General features: G+C 43.0%; 2 protein-coding genes across 2 annotated transcripts in view; one reads left to right on the forward strand and one right to left on the reverse strand.

Annotated features, from left to right (window-relative positions):
- dhx36 (DEAH (Asp-Glu-Ala-His) box polypeptide 36) overlaps positions 1–3469 on the forward strand; it is a 27229-nt gene extending 23760 nt beyond the window's left edge. The window contains 3 exon segments of the mRNA XM_046863967.1: positions 1–93; positions 1847–1999; positions 3134–3469. The exon segment at positions 1–93 is cut by the window's left edge and continues 31 nt beyond it. Of these exon segments, the coding sequence (XP_046719923.1) occupies positions 1–93; positions 1847–1999; positions 3134–3319 (432 nt within the window). The 3' untranslated portion in view covers positions 3320–3469.
- Positions 3470–4665: 1196 nt separating this feature from the next.
- LOC124395468 (rho guanine nucleotide exchange factor 26-like) overlaps positions 4666–17062 on the reverse strand; it is a 54251-nt gene continuing 41854 nt past the window's right edge. The window contains exons 13-16 of the mRNA XM_046863968.1: positions 15816–16025; positions 9951–10021; positions 9413–9517; positions 4666–6754 (exon numbers count right to left, since the gene is read on the reverse strand). Coding sequence (XP_046719924.1) covers positions 6612–6754; positions 9413–9517; positions 9951–10021; positions 15816–16025 — 529 coding nt within the window. The 3' untranslated portion in view covers positions 4666–6611. The remainder of the gene's footprint in view (positions 6755–9412; positions 9518–9950; positions 10022–15815; positions 16026–17062) is intronic.

A 17062-nucleotide genomic window follows, 5' to 3' on the forward strand; every position in this document is an offset into this window, starting at 1 on the left:
AAGGTCTGTATACATCCCAAATCGGTCAACTCGGAGGAGACGGAGTTCCACTACACCTGGCTCATCTATCACTTGAAGATGAGAACCACTAGTGTGAGTGCACACACACACACACACACACACACACACACACACACACACAGGATCTTGCTATGGAACATATGTATAAATAACTCGCTATGCAGTGTGATGATTTGATTGGGCTCGGGTTATGAGGTTATGTACAGATGACAGATTGTTTCCTCGTCTGTTGCTCGGCGTCTCATTACTGTGTGTGAGGTTATTAGACGAGACGAGACGAGGTGTTTAAACCAGACGTGGTTCAGGGTTCAAGAGAAAACGCCATCTTTTATTCAGAACCTGTCTGCCTTTCAAGTCCTCGTTCTCCACAGACTCGTCTCACATCAAAGCAGCTTTCACTATCCAAGAGCCCAGATCTCTCACTCCTCCCTCTACCGCTCTCTAACACTCTTTCTACCTCTCTCACTCCCTCTCTCGCACTCCCTTTCTCCACTCTCTCTCACTCCCTCGCTCCCTCTCTAATCTCTCTTACTCCCTCTCTCCCTCTCCAATCTCTCTTACTCCCTCTCCACTCTCTTCACTTCTGTCTGTCTGTCTGTCTGTCTGTCTGTCTGTCTATCTATCTATCTATCTATCTATCTATCTATCTATCTATCTATCTATCTATCTATCTATCTATCTATCAATCTAATTGTTTTTTCCTTGATATCCCCCCCTTTTCTCACAAGACCCAGGAACGGACAAATGCAGCAGGTCCTTCAGTGCAGGCTCGGGTTTGTGAGAGATAAAAAAGATGTAGACGGAGAGAATGGAGAGAAAAAGACTTGAGTGAGAGTGAATTAGAGAGTTATAGCAGAGACGGAGCGGAGATTGCGAGTCGGGGACAGGCGCGTGAAAAGTGATTTAGATGGCAGAAGAGGGAGGAATGAAATAACTGCTGAACGATGCAGCAGGAGGGAGATATTAGAGGAGTGAACTGCAGGGAAGAAAAACGATGTGGTAAGAGGCGAGAGAAAGAGAGAGACATATAGAGAATAGGGAGAACAGGGAGAACTCGGGAAACCTGGGGCAGGTAGAACACTGAGTGAGTGTAGGTGTCTCCTTTACAATATGCCCTCGGAAAAGTTCCACAGATTAATGACAGTGAAAGGAGAGGAAGATAGATATAGATCTAAAAAAAGAGCGAGAGATAGAAGAGGTGGGGGAATAAATAAGGGGAAAAAGAGATGGATGGATAGATGGATGGCATAAAAACTTAATCTAAACAACAAGTGAAAAGAGAGATAGCGAAACTTGTCTATTCTTTTTATCTCGACTGTAGTCAGACAATAAACCTCCGTTTCAGCTTAAACACTTTCCACACGTCTCCATTTCAGCCCAGCATCCCACATGTAAACTGTTACTATAGAAACAAGACCATCTTCAAAGCACATTACCCAGGGTGCACTGCTGTCCGAGCCACTGTTCGAGAACATTCAACACCTCCCGACCAATCAGAATCGACAATTCAGCCCACACCTTTTCCTGCCTGTAGAGCACTGCTGCGTGCTGATTCCTCCAGACACATTGTGCACACACACACACACACACACACACACACACACACACACACACACACACGCAATGATTTCACACAACGAGAGTTGATGGAACCTGAACAGCATGCATACTGCTGCTCCTCCTGTTCATTCTCATCACACACACACACACACACCCTCTCTGGGTGAAATCTGTGTGAGAGAATGAGAGTGAGGATAAAGAGTTCTTCTGCAGCCGGAGTGTAAACTACATACACACATTAAATTTCTCTCTCTCTGTGATGTAGATCTTCCTGTATGACTGCACAGAGGTGTCTCCATTCTCGCTCCTCTTCTTCGGTGGTGACATCTCCATCCAGAAGGACAAGGAGCAGGAGACCATTGCAGTAGACGAATGGATCGTCTTCCAGTCTCCTGCCCGCATTGCTCATTTGGTCAAGGTCAGCATGGTCCACACACACACCGTCACAACAGTCTCCACCGGCTCGCTCATTACGGACAAACTTGCAACTCTGCTAAACTTGTACAACTTTATAACCTCTTTATCTCTGTGGAGCTGCTATGTGATCTTCAGAGTTAACCTGTCCATCACCACTGCAAACAGGAAAGGGCTCAAAACCGATCCTTGATGTAGTCGACCTTCCACCTTAAAAACGCTCCACAAATAAAACGGAATCGAACATGGCCCACTGTCCCGATACTTTTGGCTTTACCAGGAGCGGTAGCCTGGTGTGGATTTGAACTCATGACCTTCAGCTTCCACCTCCCCCATCTTCACTACTGCGTCTTTGGATGCAGCGGCAAGTAATTTTCTTGCTCTTCATCATGGCACCTGTTAGTGGGTTGAATATAAATGAGGCAGCATTTTGTTCTCAAAGTTGACGCGTTCGAAGCAGGAAAAATGGGTTAGGATTCGAGCGAGTTTGACTAATTGTCTCCACCAAACGGATCCCAAGCTTTGGTCTATTTAGTAACTACGGCAAGGAAAAACCTCCTGAGACGACACGACGAAGAAACCTTGAGAGGAACCGGACTCATCTTCATCCATCATTGCTGCCTGACCATTAACTGTTCACTGATGCGCACCTGAATGGCAGTAGTCGTAGTAGCAGGCTGTTTAGTTTCATTCCGGTCCAAATCCATCTTCATGGTTCTTCAGATGAACTCCCAGATCTTTTGCGTGGTTTTTGCGGAACCGTCCTCAGCTGCAGCAAGTGGTTGGAAAACGGAAGAGAACTGGTACATCTACATGAGCTTTGATGAAAAATTGACTTTTACTGCTGCACATGAAGAAGAAAAAAGACCATCTGGAGCTCCTGTCTTATCAGAATTAAGGACACGTTTAGATGTTCCTCAACATTATGGTGTCCCTTCTCATTTTGTTTCGTTCCACAGCACATGATAAGTAACAACTAATCAAATTTCAATCTTGTTTCTTTTTTTTTCTGCTCTGCAAAGACAAAATCCCTCGTCATCGATCTTCATTTCCGATCTGTATCCCTGATCAGTAGAAGCCTAAGCTAACCATCTCGTTAGGGTTCAACCTCGTGCTTGTTTCTCTCATCTTTTTTTAGAACCTGAAGAAAGAGCTGGATCTGCTGCTGGAGGAGAAAATTAAGCAGCCTCGTCCGGTCGACTGGAGCGACCGCGCCTCCAAGGACTGCGCCGTGATCTCGGCCATCATCGACCTCATCACCACGCAGGAGAACACGACGTCCATGCAAGAGCCCTACAGGAAGAGCTGCCAGCATTGGGACTAGAGCCAGTGAACACACACACACACAGTGAGTGTGTGTGTGTGAGATCTGCTTTAACGATGCAATGAGCAGAATTTCTCCTTTAACATCAATCGCTGAACATTTCACTTCCCGATTAAAAAACTCAATAAAAAAACATTCAAAACAGTAAAATATTGTTATTGGGTGTAAAAACAAAAACTGATCACATGGGCTTTTAAAAGTTTAGTGGTTAAAGGGATCGGACTCTGGATCCAAAAAGTCACGAGTTTAAATCCCAGCACCACCAAGCTGGGCCCTTCAGCGAGGCCCTTAACCCTCAAACATGTTCTCATTTCAGCACTGTTGAGTTCTCCATGCTGATTGGTCAGAAGGTGTCGGTTTTCGCTTTCTGCAACAAAACAGGTTTCTCTCTGGTTTCTATAGAAACAAATCGGACGTGCAGGACTGATGTGCGTAATGATATGGCGTAATGCTGACGTGTAAAAAGGTTTAGGGAAGGACTCTCCAGTGTCAGAGCTTTAAAGCAGGGTTGAGTTTTGGGACTGGGTTGAGATTTGGGGCAGGCTTTTGGGACAGGGTTGGGTTTTGGGACAGGGCAGGGTTTAGGGCAGGGTTGCAAAGGGGTGGGAAATTTCCATTGGAACTTAATCCGGGGAATTTGGGAAACATTGCAAGTTGGAAGAAATGTAAATAAAATGTATCAAATACAAAAACGTAGTTTGGTTATAAGCAGACATGAAAACTAATGAAAAAGACTGATTTAATTGTTAGTATAATTCTGTTGTACAGCAGCTTATACACTGCTTTATATATAAGAAATGTGTGTTATACATTATGGCTGAATTTACAGTGCATGTAGGGGGCGTGGCCTCAGTAACGTGCAGTAAGTGAATGTGAATGTGCAGGTGGAAATTCTACTGAAAATTAGATTTAATCTGGTTGTTTTAACTGAAATTATCCCGCAAAATTTATTTAAGTTCCTTTTTTTAGACTCACCTGCAATGTAGTAAATTCCCGCTTTATTTTTATTAATTCCTATTGGAAAGTTTCCAGTTTAGAAAACTGGGGTTTCTTTTTTTTTTTCTTGTTGAAATGAAATCAAAGCGATGCCTCTCTGCTTATTGCACCTTTAAACTTGAATGACTGAATGATGACCGTGTCAAACATCCACTCCATAAATTTCAGGCATGAGAACATCTGCTCATCCTTCTGTTCAGGAGTCACTGAATCACCAGACTCTCTGAAATTATTCCTCCTCCTCTTTTTTTTTTATTTCTCTCCATCACCATGAATGATTAAAGCTGCTGTTATGCTGCAGGACACACAGTTTGTTCCAACACGAAGTCACACAACACGACACACACTAGTGAGTGAAACAAACTCGAATCTTTATCCGTTTGTAGATTACTTACAGGCAAACAGGTTATATCTGATCTTTACATTTACACATTTACAGTTCATTTGTGTGTGTGTGTGTGTGTGTGTGTTCTCCCTGAGGCCCACTTCAGATTTGTAAATTAAAAATGATTATGTTTTAGGTCAAAAACATTCCTTCATTAAAAAAAGAAAAAAAATCACTTTTTTTGTATCTAAAACTGCATTTATGACTGAATCTGTCACTTTTTTTTTTCATGCATATTTTCCAGTTTTTTTTTTTTTATTCTTTTCCATAAACACAGAGCCGAAGAGCAGCGTTTGATCTGCAGGAAGATAAAAGGCGTAATGAAGCAGCTCCTGGAGCTTTATGCAGATTGGTGTTGGTTGAGTGCATCACTCGAGTCTTTTATACGCCGAGTGTGTGTTTAATTATACATGGACAAAAGTTTGTACACACCTGACCATAAGGTTTGTGTTTACTTATTTTTTTCCCCCACATTTAGTCTCCATGTGCAGGTCTAATGAGCTCCGATCTTCTGGGAAGATGTTCCACCACGTTTTGTGGTGGGGGGGGGGGGTTTGCAGTCAGCGTTCACATTCATCCAGTTTAACAGGTTTGAGGTCAGAGCTCTACAGCAGGAGATCTTCACAGACCTGGCTTTGTGCACAGGGGGAATTGGAATGCTGGAACAGGTCTCCTAAATCACCTGAATGGAAAAATTCATGGTACAGCACCTGATAAAGTCAAGGTGGAATCAAAAAGTTTCAGACCAATGGTGGAGACGGAGACGTCTGACGTGGTGGGAACGCTGGTTTTGAGGATGATGGTGTATAAATCTAGATGTTCTTGTAAATGAGTCGGCCTCAACTTTTTGTGTGCCTCCAAAGTTTGGTGAGAACCATATGGGTGGATAAAGTCAGATGTCCCAATACTTTTGTCTGTATATAGTGTAGATCTCGAACTACAAACCTTCCCTGAGCTCTTAAAGCTTTTTCTGTATTTATTCACACAGGAGTGTTTCGTCCTGCAGCGTGTAACGGCTACTAGCGCTCCCTGGAGTCCAAGTCGTCGAGCTGGAATTTTCAGAAGGTGGTACAGTCCAGGGTCCGGGCTAACATTCAAGCTCAGGGGTGTTCATTCATTTTAGGTTAAAAAAAAAAAAAAAAAGACCAACAACTGATCAGAGAGAAAAATCCATTTGAAATGAAAATTCGAAAAATTTGAACGTTCGATCTCGGCGTATATCTGCAGGATGTTCGAAGAGAACGTGTGAAGAGACTATAAGGATGATGATGAAAAAATCGTGAGTTTAATCTAGTATCACTAGCACTTTATTCTCATCATTTTGGATTAAAGTTTTTTTTAAACCTGCTTCTAAAACACATCGTTTTTACGCCCATTGCTGTAAAAATTTAAATATATACAAATATGGAATTATTTGCACGTCGTGTCGGAAGCTACGTCCACATAAAAAAAAAAAAACGTCTTTTCTTGACGTTTTAGCCTCCAATCTGCACCGAGGCACGTTTTTGGGCGAAGCTTTACGAACGCACTCCTGAGGTGATCTGGTCGAAACGCCGTGTCGGCAAAGTGTCGAGTGAGAAAAAACGGAGATATTAAAAAAAAATAATAATTCCAATGTGCTTTGAGTCATGTGATGTGGTCAGGTGACCCAAATTGAACAATTTTATAGTCTCGGGTTATTATATATATATATATAGTTTTCTAATTTGCCTTTTTTTCCACCCGTGTTTAAATACATTTTCCTCCTGCCCGTTCCTCCAGGATCTGCACTCCTCCACCTGCGAGTTCTTCCACCAAGGTTCTCGCTCCTTTTTTTGGAGCTCCATGATATCAGAATAATCAATAAGATCTTGCAGTGTTCCTCAGACGTCTCTGCAGGTGTGCGTTCAGAAGAACGGCAGAGACTCCCGCTCACACGTTGGTCTCCAGGCCCTGGAGGCGGTCCATCCTCTGCATGTTCTTCTTGATGGTGGCCTGGCACGTGATCAGCTGAGCGCACTCGGCGAGGAACCAGCCTCTCTCTCCGTCTCGCAATCGCTCGCCCTCGTACCAACCTGAAACAAAGTGTTATACAGAGTCATCAGATCATTCACAAGGAGTCACGCTCACACACACACACACACACACACACACACACACACACACACACGAGGAACAAGACTGGTGCATAAAGTCAGTCATTTCATTTCACTAGCAGTTACAGAGATGCCAAAAGTATTGGGACACCTGACTTTTCCACCCACATGTAGTTTTCCACCAAATGTTACCACAAAGTTGGAGGCACACCAGTTTATAGGCCGTCTCTGGACGCAGCACTTAAACTTGAACTAGGAGACCCAAAGCTGTTCCAGCATGACAATGCCCCTGTGCACAAAGCCAGCTCCATGAAGATCTGCTTTAAATGGGTTGGAGTGGAAGACCTCCTTCTCTAGAGCTCCAACCCTGCTGAGATGAATGTGAATGTTGACAGCACCCCAGGCCTCCTCATCTCACCGTCAGTACCTGACTTTATAAACACCCCTGTGGCTGAATGAATCTCCACAAATCTCCATGGAATCTAAAGGAACATCTTCCAAGAAGAATGGAGACACTTTGAACTCATTTTGAACGAGTCTTCAATGTGACTCAGAAGAACGAGTCGTCTGGAAGAACGATTCGTTCATTTTCTACCTGAGCCCCAGGAACGAAGAGTCGCAAAATCTATAGGTCATGTTCAGGAAACAGTATTGAATCGTTCATCTCTCGACTCGTCTAATCCGAGTCGTTTCTTTTTTCTTTTTTCATCACGTGACACCCGTAGACGCTACACAACGCAATCGATTGGGTGCTTTTGGTCCAGAGAACAACGATGCAAAATTAAGGAAGCCACGTGACAACAGAACTAATGACACGGACCAGAAGATACGAGAGGTTAGGCTATTCGTTCTGTTTATCATCATTAGTTCTTATCTGCGTCGTCACGTTGTCATCATCAGAACTACAGTCAGAGTCGGTGTCTGTAGACGTGAGCTGCTTATTGAAAATATTATTTTTGATCAAAGGAACGAAATGAACGAAACGACTCAAAAAAAGATTCGTTCGTTTTGATAAACCAGATTCAAAGAACCGAGTCACTTGAATGATCCGATCTTCCCGTCACTACCGTCTCTTACGTTTCTGTAAAATGCTACAAACCCCTCACACGTTCAGCTTTCAAGTGGGTGCTGTATATTTAATGTGTGGTTAAAGATGCATGGAGCTTTTTGATGGTCTATTCTAAGCCCAGTGGCCTTTCAACACGAAAGCTGGCCAACAGGTGTCATCACAGAGGGACCGTCACCTGACCCTCAACCCCGGCACATCAAACACATCACACGCCCGGGCCGGGGTTAAAGAACACGCCACAGAGAGGAACGGGAGGAGATAAAGAGGTCGGGTGGTGACGTGCGGTACGACGGAGTGATGTTCTGTGCGAACGGAACTTAATTCTGACCACAGGGGGCGCAGTTTAGTCGATCAGATTTTATTAGTAAATTTGCATTTATAGCATTTGGCAGACGCCATTTCCAGAGCAACTTTTATCTCATTCATACAACTGAGCAGATATTGGGATAAGGGCCTTGCTCAGGGGCCCAGGACTTGGTGTGAGGCAACTTGGATTTGACCTTCAAATACCAAGGCTGATGCCTTTAACCCCCTCCCCCCGGTTATTGCTTTTGTGGGAGCTCAGTGGTTGAGGCTCTGCGTTACTGATCATAAGGTTGGGGGTTCAAGCCCTGGTAGCCCTGGAAGCCCAGCTTCCTAACATCGCTGAGATATGTGAAGAAAGAGTTTCCCTGTGCTGTGAAGATATATGCACCTTTACTTTTTCTTTACTTAATCATTTGTCATCGTTTTTACCTCATAAACTTGTGCCTATACGTTTCTCCCTGATGAGCGAGCCAGTGGCTGCGATGGTGAAGGAAAAGCTCCCTGAGATGCTATGAGGAAGAAACCTTGAGAGGAACCAGATGCAAAATCCAGTCCATTCATTATAGTTCCATCATTGTTGAGGTGATCGACTGTTCACTGATGGATGGAGGCAAAACTGTTTGCAGCCAAAAGTTGTTGTAGCAGACGTTCCTGTGGGACTTAACCCTCTTCCACCGAAGATGAAGATCTGGTTCAAAGGTCGCCACCTCGACACCGTTGCGGCAAGCCGGGGGCCATAGAAATGCTAGGGGGCGCTGTATTGCTGTGCAAAAAGACTATTTTGAAGGTGATGGAAATGTAGGTAAATGAAGTACTTTCTTGTAAACAGGGCAAGTCGTGAGATAAACCTTCCACACGGATCTCCAGCAACGTGCTGAAACGCAGCACGACTTCAGGAAGCAGGTGAATATTGTAATGGACATTCGATGATGAGGACGGGTTCCTTTTGAGTCTGGTTCCTCTCAAGGTTTCTTCCTCATGACTTCTCAGGGAGTTTTTAATTCCTTTATCTCTATAAATAAAAATGAACTGAATTGTATCCCTGTAAAAAAAATAGTTCAGAGAAATATACTGTAAAAAACATCATTTTTCTTTATCCCAATACCCTCCTTTCTTTATTCCTCACACACACACACACACTCTCCATCAGGAGAAGAAGAATTAAGCATCATTTGCGATGATGATGCTACTACTAATTGATGAAAATAAATAAATAAATAATAAATATTAATTTGAGGAAAGAATGTAGTGAAAATGCTGACCGTCGTCCACCGACTGCGAGACGATTACGACGTCTGCCACCTGCAGCGAGAGTTCATCAGGCTGCCGAGCCGTGTAGGTGCGGATCACCTCCACCTGCATGGAATCTGATGCGTACACACACACACACACACACACACACACACACACACACACACACACACACGGAGTAGAGTATGAGAACAGTAATCACCAGAAGTCTGTAGTATTTCTGTAATCCTTTCCTACAAGTAAACTCTTGTTCACATGGAGAGCACATGCGCTACCACCAGGCGGCGCTGTTTCCTTAAATGTGTTTCAGAAAGATTTCTCGTGTCTTTCCGTTCATCTGACTGATTTATACTCCCCACGTTTCTCTGTTTAGTGAACTGAAATCCATATTAATGGAAATGAAGTGAATCTGGGTCTCATCCTGACCCTTAGGAATGAAAATAATTATGGTGGAAAAAAAAGAAAAAGAAAAGAAAAAAACCCCAAGGTTTTGGTTTGACAGATTCAGTGGACTGAAATCTGACCCTGAAACTTTCAACAAAAACTCACTTGTTCTGTCTGCGTTCCTCTTCTCATTGTTAGCATGTCCAAGTGCACTGATCCAGCGAGCACGCTCATTACTGCAGAGAGAGAGAGAGAGAAAGATGGAAGAGATGGAAGGGTAAATATTCCAGCATTTTCACTCTTGAAGATTAAAATGATTCTGCACAAGAAAAATCTTTTTACATTCAAATTACAGTTTATACCAACACGCTTCACAAGTGACACAGAGTCCAATCTAATCCCACTTACACACACTGAGATTAGACGCCTCAGCGCATTACCCTGTTCACCCAGGTGTGTGTGTGTGTGTGTGTGTGTGTGTGTGTGTGTGTGTGTGTGTGTGTTTGAGTGAACACTATGGCAGCAGCACACTCTAGAAACACATCTAGGATTACGAGGTGAAATCTGAACTTCAGAAACGCTCCCTAACAAAACCCTGCTCTGAAATCGCCTTTGTCTCCAATCCCACCTCGCTCAGAATGTCCTGTTCTGTTCTCACACATACACACACACACACACACACACACACACACACACACACAGAGTAAAAAAAACGAAATAAATTATACCATACGGTATTTTTCTGTGCAGAAACGCAGAATTACCCTCATCTCCTCTTACTGAAGCAGCACCTGTACAAGGGGGAGTTTTCAGGAAGTTGGGACGAGTTCAAGTGCTGAGGTTCCTGCTAGAATTTCTTAAAGTGCATTTCTTTTCTTTCCAGTATAAAAGGGTGAAATTAAGGTTAATATAGTGAACGGGAAATCAATAATAAAGCAAGCTAAAATTTTTCCCCCAAATATCTATCTATCTATCTATCTATCTATCTATCTATCTATCTATCTATCTATCTATCTATCTATCTATCTATCTATCTATCCATCCATCCATCCATCCATCCATCCATCCATCCATCCATCCATCCATCCATCCATCCATCCATATCTCTCTCTCTCTCTCTCTCTCTCTCTCTCTCTCTCTCTCTCTCTCCATCCATCCATCCATCCATCCATCTCTCTCTCTCTCTCTCTCTCTCTCTCTCTCTCTCTCTCTCTCTCTCACACTCTCTCTCTCTCTCTCTCTCTCTCTCTCTCTCTCTCTCTCTCTCTCTCTCTCTCTCTCAGGGTTTGGAAGTTCTGGTACCAGGGCAAGGAGCGTAACCAGTTTCTACTCGGTTGATGTTTAATGCTCAATCCAGGACGTAATTAATAACTGATTTGCATTTTTCCAGAGTCGATGTAAAGCAGGAAATGTGGGTGGAGTTAAAAGAGCACAGACCACTGATTGGTCCAACACAATTGTAGGCATCCTGAACCCAATAAATCATAATCGGGATACTTAACTCTACTTTATCGATCCCATATGGAAATTGTAATGGTTTTAATGGGAATTGTATTGATTTGAATAGAAACTGAAATTAGCCATGAGGGGGTCTCTCCTAATGGAAAAGATGTTATGTCTAAAGGGCACCATTAAGAACCAATAGGACATGTTTTACAACTAAATTAGGACTCTATGAAACTTCAGATTGACGGTCTACACTGGTTTCTTTGGTTTGATAGTAACGATTTGATGATGTACACAAACACAATATGTAATGAAAACTATTCTGTAATGGTTTTAATGGTTAATAGATGATGGCTTGTAAAGGTACTTGTAGTGAAACCCATTGAAATGTCAAGATTTATTTTTTTCTTCGATTTCTTTGGTCATAATTGACCACGCCAAAGAAACCAGTATGGAATTAGAATCTTAAGGGTTTCTAGTGGATTTTAGATGGTCCAGAGACAGATGTTGTCACGGTAGAAAGATAGGTCGATCTTCACGCGTTGATGATGACATGGTGCTACAACTGAAATATACCATTGAGGCGAAAGATATACTGGTACGCGAGATTCCAACCAGAAAGAAAGCCTCAGAAAAAAACAAAAAAATAAACCCAATTGCAATACCATGGTTCTTGTTGTATTTGTTTATCACTAGAACATGCAGGTGAAGTTTGTCGTCCTTTCTTGTCTCATAGTCTCCAGTTCAGTAGATTTCCTCACACACTCTAAATACGTTTCCATGGCGATATTACACCGGAGTTATGTTCTATTAAATCTTTAAATACGAGACTGGATTGGGATTTTGCTGGAAAACGTTTTACAAATAGGAGCTCATGGGTGTTATGGTACTTTGGTACACCACAGTGTCTGGAGGAAATGCACTAATAGGTCTAAATAGTCTTCTCATATATTCTGCTGTGATTTACTCCCAGATATGTGTGTGTGTGTGTGTGTGTGTGTGTGTGTGTGTGTGTGTGTGTGTGTGTGTGGGTGTGGGTGTATGGTTGTTTCTTCCAAGAAACTGATATACTGCAGTGTGATTTGAGGCGTCAGTCTATTGAGGCTTCTCTTTCTTTCTAAACAGCTACAACAAAAAAATCAGAAGCACACTCGAAAATTCTGCACAAAACAAAAACACAGACCCAGGACCATGTGTCCTCTGTCTGAGGACACGGTGGGACAATCAGGATATGAGTCAGTCGCTACATAATGCTGCTGCCAGCGTTAAACTTCTGATTGGTTTCATCTGGTTGTGCTCACAGGATTGTTTTTGTCATTCCAGCATGCAGGCTGAACTGAATTACCGTAGCGCTGAACTCCGAGAGAGACTCCTCTGAGTCACCAGCCAGCCGTGTGCACACGCACAGAGTCTGGTCACGACACACAGCTAGACGCCAACCCGGGCAGAGACACAGTCCCGGACGCTGCGAGGCTCCAGCCAATCGGAGAAAAGGTGCGGGGAGTAAAATCCCAACTCGGTCATCGTTTTTTCATTCCTATTCCGGTCCACTTTAGGACCACATCAGAAGCTGAAATGACCACGAGCGTGAATAGAAATCATGAGAAGCCTCTGACTCATTTATTCACCAATTACTGCTGAATTGTCCAGTTATTTGAGGAAAATGGGGCTCTGGTGGGGGCTCTGTGTGTCCACTGGAAGTCCCCTGATGAGTACGATTACTACAGGCATTCATTACCACATCTGCAGAAATAAATCAATCAAGGATGTTGCAGTAACAGTTAGAGAGCAATAAACGACTGGAGAAACTGATGGGGCAGAGATGTTGAGATGAGAAGTGAATAAATGGATAAAAAGATGGATGGATGAATTTATTTATAGAATGCTTAGTTTAAGGCCGTTTGAGCTGAAGTCAATGCATGACTTGTAGGTGGGTGGATGAGAAGATGGATAAATGGATGAATGGATTTATGGATGAATAGATGGGCCAACAGTTTGTAGGTAGGTGGATTAGAAGGTTGGTGTATAGATGCATGAATAAATGAATGAATTGGTAAACAGTTTGTAGGTGGGTGGATGAGAAGATGGATGTATGGATGAATGGATGGGTAAACAGTTTGTAGGTGGATGTATGAGAGGATGGATGTATGGATGAATGGATGAATGGAAGGATACACAGTTTGTAGGTGGGTGGATGAGAGGATGGATGAATGGATGGGTAAACAGTTTGAAGGTGGGTGAATGAGAAGGTTGGTGTATGGATGGATGGATGGATGGATGAATAGATGGATGAATGGATGGGTAAACAGTTTGTAGGTGGGTGGATGAGAAGGTTGGTCTATGGATGGATGGGAGGATGGATGGATGGACGGATGGATGGATGGATGGATGGATTCAAGAAAAGGTTAGTAAAAGCACAGTTTGTTGGTGAGTGGATGCATGGATAGATGGATGGACAGATGAATAATAGGTGAACAGTTTGTTGGTGAGTGAACATCTAACAAATAGGTGGGTTATAAGATGAATGGATGCCTGGAAGGAAGGATCTATATGTGAATGAAAGGATTAATAGAAGAGATTCATGGCATGTTTCACTTCTCAAACAAATAAATAAATTAACTTGACATCACAGCGTCAAAAAAAAGGGGTAACACATGCCCCCCGAGCTCTGAATCCCAGGGGCTTTCCATCTCCCACACACACACACACAGTGCAGAACAGATGGACCCTGCTGAATTTGTAGGACAGGGAGGTGTTAGACTGAGAAGGAAATGAGCTGCTGTTACAAAGGCTTCCTCCATTAACACCCTGCTACCAAAGACATCACAGAAAAGAGCGCGTGACACTTAACCTCATGACCAAACCATAAACCACCCTGAACAATGAGACAGATCATGAGCTCAGTGAGGGTGTTCAAACCCTGAGACAGTGGGTGACAAGCCCACCCTCTACACTCCACTCGACAATGAACATACATTGTCAGAAGTCCATGTGAGGACCACCTAGTACCAATCTGAAATCTGTAGAACATGTCGTCCATACACATGGGTCCCATTTGAGGAATCGACCATGAATATGGAAGGAATCGAAGATGATTTGGCAGATTTGAGGCACTTCTTACCACAGACACGTCCAAGCTCTCACTGACTTTACAGCAAAGCAGGAGATGAAAGACGCTGTGTGAACGAGGTGAAATGATCCACTGAATTTAGAAGACAAATCAGGCACCGCTACAAAAACCTCTAAAGTCTCCACACACACTCCGGTCCCAGCCTGTCTCTGACCTTCTCTCTCACACACACACTCACACACACACACACACACACACACACACACACACACACACACACACACACTCAGGTCCCAGCCTGTTTCTGACCTTCTCTCACACACACACACACACACACACACACACACACACACACACACACACACACACACTCAGGTCCCAGCCTGTCTCTGACCTTCTCTCACACACACACACACACACACACACACACACACACACACACACACACACACACACACTCAGGTCCCAGCCTGTCTCTGACCTTCTCTCTCACACACACACACACACACACACACACACACACACACACACACACACACACACAACCACACACAACCACACACACACACACACACACACACACACACACACACACACACACACACACATACTATATTCACATATAAATATATGAATATATATTGAATATGAATATATGATGATATGCACGGTTAAAAATACCATATAATTATATTATTGCTTTCACGGATATGAATATATGATGAATATAAATACATATATATACACACACACACACACACACACACACACACACACACACACTATACTATACTATATTCTAATGCATTCTATACACATTTTATTCTATTCTATTCTATTATATATTATTCTATTCTGTACTTTATTCTTTACTACTCTATTCTATTCTAAACTAGTCTGCTCTCGTACTCTACTGCGCTCTGTTCTATTCTCCATCACTGCACTTTATTCTATTTGTAGCACATTTGTAACTAAAACTGGAGCTGTGAATCCTGGTATCTTCTGGCCAACAGTAGAAACTCGATCTGCCTGGTTATATGATGAAATCTATCAGCAACTTACACCAAAACTGGGGAAAAACTGTTTTGTGTGTAAAAGCACACACACATACACCCACAGAAAAGATGTGTTGTAGAGCAGTTTTTATCACTAAGTAGGAGAGAACCTTCAGCACTTATTCGATTGCAGGTGTAATTACTTTGTAATTTGAGACTTTTCTTAGCATTTAACTGACAGAATGAAGAGAAATCTTGACATTCCTGATAATTTGTCAAGTTTCCAGTGTCAGTCATATATATATATATGGTATATGTATGTCTTAAGGCCATGTGCTAGCTAGTTACATTATTAGCCTTAGGGCATTTTTAGAATAGAATTCAGTGTCAAGGTGAAGTAGATGACACTTGGAATAGAGAAGAGAGGAACGGATTTCAAAATCGCACTCTAATCGCTTATTTCAACACACCGTGTACCCGCTACATCTTATCATCTCATTATATAAAGAGGGTACTTACAGAAGCTCTGCCCCCAGGATCATCGGCACTTTGTCTCCCGAGTGATTGCTGCGGAATTTAAGGCGGAACAGGTGATTGGCTCCGACCTGCCGTGATGTCAGCATGCCTGCGGTGGTGCGTGTCGGCGAGAGGTTCAGATCCTCCGGCTGGCATGGCCCCACCCAGATCTGATCCCTCAGAGCGTAGTCTATCACCGTATAACTGTCTTCACTGAGACCGAGAGAGAGAGAGAGAGAGAGAGAGAGAGAGAGAGATTATGCAACTTTTTAGAAAGCCATGTGCAAGTAATCAAGATTGTTGAAACCTGTGTGCCAACACACACACACACACACACACACACACACACACACACACACAATTTGGATTGCAATCCTTATGAGGACCGTCTATTAACATACACTATTTGGACAAAAGTTTTTGGACACCTCCTTCGACATTCAGTTCCCATTCCGGACCTCCTGAACCTTCTTAAAAAGATGTTCCACTAGATTATGGAGTGGGTTTGAGGCCACTCAGATGGTGAATCCTTGGGTGAGGAGGCCTCGGGTGCAGTTAATTCCAAAGGTGTTCAAAAGGGGTGGAGCTCTATAGCAGGAGATGCATATCTCTTATGGAGCTGGATATGTGCACAGGGACATTGGGAACATGTCATGCTGGAAAAGGTTTGCGTCTCGTAGTTCAAATGAAGGGAAAATGTCATGCTACTGCATCCAAAAGATGTCCGATACAATGGTGTGCCTCCAAGTTTGTGGTAAGAGCAATTTATGGCTGAAGAGACAGGTGTCCCAATACATTTGTCAAATATAATCTAACTAATCAGTAATGGATCTACTTAACCTGAGTCAACCTTTTCCCCAGTAACCAAAAGAAAACCAATGTTTTTTTCCTTTTGTTTATTTTTAATAAAAGCACTTTTCTTTATGTGGACCATCAAAAAAACCCTGCAAGTTCAACATTCTGATGCCTATCCATGTCCAGAAAAAACATGCCAATTTGACACAAAATAAATAACCACACACTCTAAAATGACCAGAGCACGGTTTATGAGCAGACATGCATGCACATGCTCCTCACCCTGTATGTATGCACATGAGAGTGAGAAAAAAGACACACACACCCTGTACCAGTGTGTGAACTTCCCTCTGGCTACAAACCCAAAGTCCTCGAATTTGACTTTACTATCCTGCACATGCCTAGACAAAGTTTGGGCAAAAAAATACAAAGCTGCTCCTCCATCCAGTCACCTG

The sequence above is a fragment of the Silurus meridionalis genome, chromosome 13 (assembly GCF_014805685.1).
Source record: "Silurus meridionalis isolate SWU-2019-XX chromosome 13, ASM1480568v1, whole genome shotgun sequence".
Classification (NCBI taxonomy): domain Eukaryota; kingdom Metazoa; phylum Chordata; class Actinopteri; order Siluriformes; family Siluridae; genus Silurus; species Silurus meridionalis.